Source organism: Echinops telfairi, unplaced genomic scaffold, assembly GCF_000313985.2.
Source record: "Echinops telfairi isolate 266 unplaced genomic scaffold, ASM31398v2 ScPeMD7_17;HRSCAF=63, whole genome shotgun sequence".
Classification (NCBI taxonomy): domain Eukaryota; kingdom Metazoa; phylum Chordata; class Mammalia; order Afrosoricida; family Tenrecidae; genus Echinops; species Echinops telfairi.
In genome coordinates, this window is record NW_022103914.1 from 9,197,253 (window position 1) to 9,203,688 (window position 6,436).

Sequence of the window (6,436 nt, forward strand, 5' to 3'; positions counted from 1 at the left end):
AGATTACCCCTTCAGAACCCCCCAAAAGAGTCCACCCTGCTTTCCGAGGCAAACTCTCTGCCTTGATCGTGACTGATCCCGCAGATCCCCTTGGAAGCATTGTATTCCCCGTATCTGCTCTTGGAAGGCCCTCAAGTACACGACTCTTTTTTTTTTTTTTTCCACAATCATCACATTTATTGGATTCAGACTTGGGGTGGGAGTAAGTTTCCAAGAAGGCTCAGAACAGGACGCAAAACAGGCCCTTGTCGCAGAAAGGGTTCTCAGCAGCGGGCACTGACGTTACCAGCGGGTCATCTTTGGCCAGGAGTTCAGCTGCCACCTGCGACACCTTCATGCGGTCGAGGTGCACCTCCATCTTCAACTGTTCCACTGCCTTTCGGGATTCGGCGATCGTGGCCATGTTGTTGGACATGGTTGCGGCGAGGAAGGGGTTAAGAGCCCAAGGGCCTGTTGCTGCTCCGGCTGGGATGTCGAGTACACAACTCTGATCACATACATACATCCATTGTGTCACGCACATTTATACATTTGTCGCCATCATCATTTTCAAAACATTTCTTTTCTACTTGAGCCCTTGGTATCAGCTTCTCATTTCTTCCCCTCCTTCCCCCACCCTCCCTCATGAACCCTTGATAATTGATAAGTGGTTTGGGTTTTTTTTCATGTCTTACACTGACTTTGTTTCCTTATTGGTTTACAAATTCCTCTCTGACATCATCACAGGGGTCTGTCTGCGTGGAGTAAATGGCTTAGAGTTCCGCTGTTCCTGGAGATGCTGGCACTTCAGACCGACCCAGAAGTGCTTCTAAAGACAGCCTGGCCGTTTGCTTCTAGGCTTGAACCCCCGGGCAGGGCTCTGCACGTACGCTCGGGGCTACCATCATTGGACTCAGCTCAACGCCAACTAACAACACCATCACGCATAACTGCTTTAAAAAACATGTCTGTTTTGCATGGTTCGATTTGAAAGGTTATAGTTATGAATACTTTTCCCCTTAAAATGTTCCTGAATCTTTCCCCCACTTACACTCTGTCAAGGACCCATTTTCACCCACGAGAAAGGGGCATGTGGCTATTTGCTTCCTGTCCACTGATGACATAATGCGTTGAACATTCCATTGAGCTGGTGACCACTGTCAAGTTTACGTGATTTCGTTGGCACTTTACAATAGCAGCTGTACAATGGTGAAGGTGGACCAGTGATTGATTCGAGCTTGCGCTTGATTTTAGTGTCCAAGGCCACTTGCATACGAAGACGCAGTGGACATCACACTGGGGGTAAAGACTCACGGACGCTGTACCCAATCGGCTGCCTGGAGCAGAGGAAGAGTGTGTGGCCTTCCAGATCAGCTGAGGACCTGAGAAAAAGTGGGGGTTTCTCGCTTCTTCCTTGGAACTGACTGTAAGTGGACAACAAGGTCTTTGTGTCCCAATCACCCCCGTTCTCCTACCAATGAGGAAGAGGAAGGACCCCGCTATCTCCAGCCACATAAGGGCAACCAGTACACAGGGCACCATCTCACTGTCTTCCAGCTCTTTCAAGATTGTGGGAGAATTTCATGAGCAAAGGAGCCACTGACTTAAAAATAAAAACACAGCGTGAACTTAGGACCAAACCTCTACAGGAAGCACTGTTTATCTACCAGATGACCAGCCACTAGGGATTGCTGTTGTTATTAAGTGCTGCTGAGTTGGCCCCAACTCATAGCATCCTGTCCCAAACAGAACAAAACACTGCCCAGTCCTGCCCGATCCTCACCATTGTTCCTGTGCTGTGCCCTTCTTGCAGGCACTGTGTCAATCCATCTCCTTGAGGGCCTTTCTTTCCTTCGCTGGCCCTCTACTTCACCAAACACGACGTCCCTCTCCAGGGACTGGTCTCTCCTGACAACATGTCCAAGCTATGTGAGACGAAGCCTCGCCATCCTTGCCACCAAAGAACACTCTGACCGTGGATATTGTCTTCCATATCCTTCCCCAGCACCAGACCCTAGATAGTTGTCCAATTCAAAATGGTCAATACCGGTCCAGTTAATGTAAGTATGCCTGAGATATCAATCTTCAAGCATCCTATTTCGTTTATGACAACTTCCAATTGTTTCTTGATTCATACTTTGAAGAGTCCATGTGCTGACTCCTAATGAATGTTTGCCGCCGTCTCTTTTCATTCTGAAATGTGCCCCATTAGCAAATGGATGTTCCTCCACTTATCTCATTATAGTTAACGCTTCTCTGAGGAAGCAGTTCATCCCAGCCTTATTTGGATTGCCTTCCAATCTGACAGGCGACATGTGCAGCATTGTATCAGACAGTGTCCCCTTGCGACCACAAGGCTCTCACCAGCCCGGCTCAGGTGGAAGCTGCCAGGTCCTTCGTCCTAGTCTGTCTTCATCTAGAAGCTCCACTGACACCTGGCCACCATGGGTGACTCTGCTGGTATTCAAAGTATCGCTGGCTTATTTTCCAGCATCCCAAGAACATGCAGGCTACCCCCATACAGTGGTGGCATTTTGCATTGGGAATGCCAATTTTTAACAGCATAAACAGTGGTTATACACGTGGGCTTTGCCAGATGGAATACACAGGAATCAAATTGACTACATCTGTGGGAAGAGACCATGGAGAAGCTAAGTATCATAGTTAGACAAAAAGCAGTGGCTGATTGAGGAATTAGTCAACAGCCATTGTTCTTAAGAAAATCTAATTGAAGAGAATTAAAACCATTCCAAGGAAGCTACCATAGGGCGGTGAGTAAATCTCCACTATACTTAGAGTCCACCTCAAGAAGAGATGTGAATTGAATATTCATGCCTGAAAAGCCAGACAAGTTGTGGGAGGATATCAAGACGTCATACGAGGGGATACCCCACCCACCCACCCAAAAAAAGACTTGGAATTTTTTTTCAAAGCTATGTACTTACAGTTTTTTATGAAATAACCTAATCACCTTCAAAGTACTCTCCATTACACTTAATACACTGGTCAAATCTGCAATTACATTCTTCAACTCATCTCTTTGCATGACTGACAGCACTTCCCACGTTTTTTTTTCTTCACCTCTTCTACATCATCAGATCACTGTCCTTTCACGTCCCTCTGCATTCGTGGAAACAAAAAGAAGTCATATGGATCAAAGTCAGGTGAGTAAAATGCATGGGGCAAGAGAGGTATGCTGTTTTTTGCCCAAAACTGGCACACTGAGATGGTTGCATAAGCAGGTTCTTTATCATGGCAAAACCAGTGCCCTGTCTGCCACAAGTCAGGCTATTTTTGTCACACACTGTTACGCTATCTTTTCAGACCCTCTAAACCGAAAACTTGATTAATAATCTGACCTGGTGGAACCAACTGAAAATGCACTGAGCCAACATTTTTGTCTGTTCAGGAAATTGACAGATGTCCAAAATGTGTTTAGTTATCAATCGACATTTCACCTTTTTTGAACCAAGAACACCCTCATATCATACACTTGACTTTTTCCCAGAATGCTGTCCTTGTAAGCAGTGTTCAACATCACAACAGCTTTGGTGGCATTTTTCCTGAGCAGAAAAAAAAAATTCACAGCCACGTTCTGTTCTCTTAAACCAGCCATCACAAAAAAACAAGGTTTGAGGGAAATTGCTTTTAAGAAAAAATTCACCATAACCAGAGAGAACCTTCCCACTGGGTGCACTAACTCAGAGTGAGTTGCTTGATGCTTGCCTAGCCAAACAAAAGTTCTGCCTCATGGAGCTTTTTTCTGATTTTTTTTGGGGGGGTACCCCCTTGTATATGAAGAAAGCAAATGTTCATTTAAAAAGACAGGAAAGAAAGAATAGAGAAAAATGGATGTGTGAAGAAACTCTGAAACTTATCCTTGAGCACAGAACAGCAAAGGTGAATGGAAGCCAGGATGAAGTAAAAGAGGCGTGCTTGAAAGGGCAGTTCAAGAAGACAAAGAAACGTACTCTAAAGAAATGTCCAAATCTCTGGAGTCAGAAAGCCCAAAGAGAACCCATGCAGTGTTTCTCAAGCTTAAAGAACTGGGAAAAAAAATTCAAGCTTCAAGCTGTGATACTGAAGAATTTTACAGGCAAAATATTGAAGGATGTAGAAAGCATCAAAAGAAGACAGAAGGGAACAATAAATAAATAAATAAATAAATAAATAAATAAATAAATAATAAGTAAATAATTTTTAAAAATTTTTTAAAAAAAAGAAGACAGAAGGAATTTGGTACAGAATCACTGTCCCCCAAAGAATTGATTGGTGTTCAACCATTTCAGAAGGTGGCATGTGATCAAGAACCAATGGTATTGCAGAAAGATGTCCACACTGAACTAGAAGTGTTGGTGAACAAAAGGATCCAGGGATTGATGGAATACCAACTGAAATGTTGCAGCAAGCTGGTGCCACACTGGAAGTGCTCGCTGTCCACGCCAGGAAATTTAGAGGACAGCTCCCTGGTCAACACACAGGGACAAGTCCATACGTTTGCCATTTTACCAAAGAAAGGTGACCTAACAGAATGCGGAAATTATCAAAACAACCCTATTAATATCACACACAGCTAAGACTTAGATGATAATTCAAAAATGGTTTTAGCAGGACATTGTCAGGCAACTGGCAACGATTCAAGCTGCATTCCAAGGAGGACATAGAATGAGAAATAGCATTGCGAGTGTCAGATGGATCTAGGCTGAAAGCAGATAATACCAGACAGAATTTTACCTGTGCTGTATTGATTTGAAAAAATACTTGACTATGTGAATCATAAAAAATCATGGATAAAAAGAAATCGTGGATAATATTGCAAATAATAGGAATTTCAGCGTACTTCACTGGGCTCAGGCTTGTTTGACTAGAACAAGGGGCTGCGGTGTGCATTAAGACCAGACAATATGTGTGTCAGAGTTGTAGCCTTTCACATTTGTTCAATCTGAATGCTGAAGTTCTGTATGCATGTAATCCAATAAGCTGGACTATATGAAGAACACAGCATCAAGATTGGAGCCCGCCTCATTAACAATGCAAATGATACGCAAATGATACCATCTTGCTTGCAGAAAACAAACAGGACTTGAAAACCAAAGACAGTCTTCAGTATGAATTAAAACTGTGCATAAAGATACGGAAATCCTCAGAAGTGGACCAATAAGCAACATCAGGATAAACAGAAAAAATTGAAGTCGTCAACATTTTATTTGACTTGTATCCATAATCAAAGTCCATAGAAACAGTAGTCATGAAATCAAACAACACCGAGCAGAGGACAAATTTGTAACAGAGCTCTTTATTTTAAAACAGTCTTATTAGCACTTCATCCACACATCATACAATTCAATAGTTCAATCATATCAGGAAGAGGTGGACAATCATCATGATAATTTTAGAACATTTTCTTTCCTGTACTCATTTATTTAGCTCCCCATTTCCCTACAATCTCCTGGCCAGGCACCCAAGAAACCCTTAATCCAGTTACTCTCTGAGGTAGTTAGTTTATTGTGCCAACCTGGCCAATAAACACATGTGGAATTAATTGAAGGGCAGAGATAAATGGCTTGGTGAGCCTTGCCTTTCTTGTCTCTTGCTCTTTGATCATTGGACCAGTGTGCGGCTACCTTGCTTGTTCTGTGCCTCAACTTGCAAGCTACACAACCTGTAGGACACCTAACCCGTGGACTGTGTCGCTGTAATTTGAGGTTCCTTCAAGACCTGCTTCATCACACCATTGGAATTTACATCTCTTGAGCTGGGGACTGTCCGACCCTGTCATCTGGCTGACTGTTAGTGACCTGCCTTGCTGTTTGCTGCCTGTGCCCGGATAGCCTGAATTGCTCTACAGAGGACTACCAGGCAGCCCTCAAGTCTTGAAGGACTGCCAGTGTCTCACAACTGTCTCACGGAAGTGAGTTGCACTGAGCCATTTGTACTTCTTTATAATTTAATTAACTTTATTTCTTATGTTATCTATCTGTATAATATATATTATATATATATATAATATATAAAATTATTAGCAATCTGGTTTTGTCTCTCTAGAGAACCCTGTCTAACACACTGTCTCTATAGATTTACCTATCCTGTATTTCATATACAGAAAAACACTTTTTTTAAAAACCTAATGATAACAAAGTAAAACAGAGAAAAACCTCAATCAAAAAGAGTAGAAAATATTAAAAACTAGAAAAAATTTAAAATGGGTCAAAAGAGAGATCAAATGATAAGGTGCTAAATTTTAAAAAATCATTTTATTGGGGGCTCTTACAGCTCTTATAATAATGTATACATCAACTGTATCTACCACATGTGTATGTATGTTGGCATCATCATTTTCAAAACATTTTCTTTCTACTTGAGCCCTTGGTATCAGCTCCTCTTTTTTTCCCTCCCTCCCCACCCCCCCTTGCAACCCCTTGACAAATGATGCGTTTTTATTGTTTTCATATCTTAT

General features: G+C 42.4%; 1 protein-coding gene across 1 annotated transcript; it reads right to left on the reverse strand.

The window, feature by feature from the left end:
• Window positions 1-220: 220 nt before the first annotated feature.
• LOC115868657 (guanine nucleotide-binding protein G(I)/G(S)/G(O) subunit gamma-8-like) lies at window positions 221-415 on the reverse strand. The gene has a single exon (XM_045287531.1). It carries the CDS (start codon window positions 413-415, stop codon window positions 221-223), a length of 195 nt encoding a protein of 64 aa, XP_045143466.1.
• Window positions 416-6,436: the final 6,021 nt, after the last annotated feature.

What these genes read in the sequence shown, in the direction of transcription:
- LOC115868657 (XM_045287531.1), bottom strand. Translation starts at nt 415, where the DNA reads ATGTCCAACAACATGGCCACGATCGCCGAATCCCGAAAGGCAGTGGAA.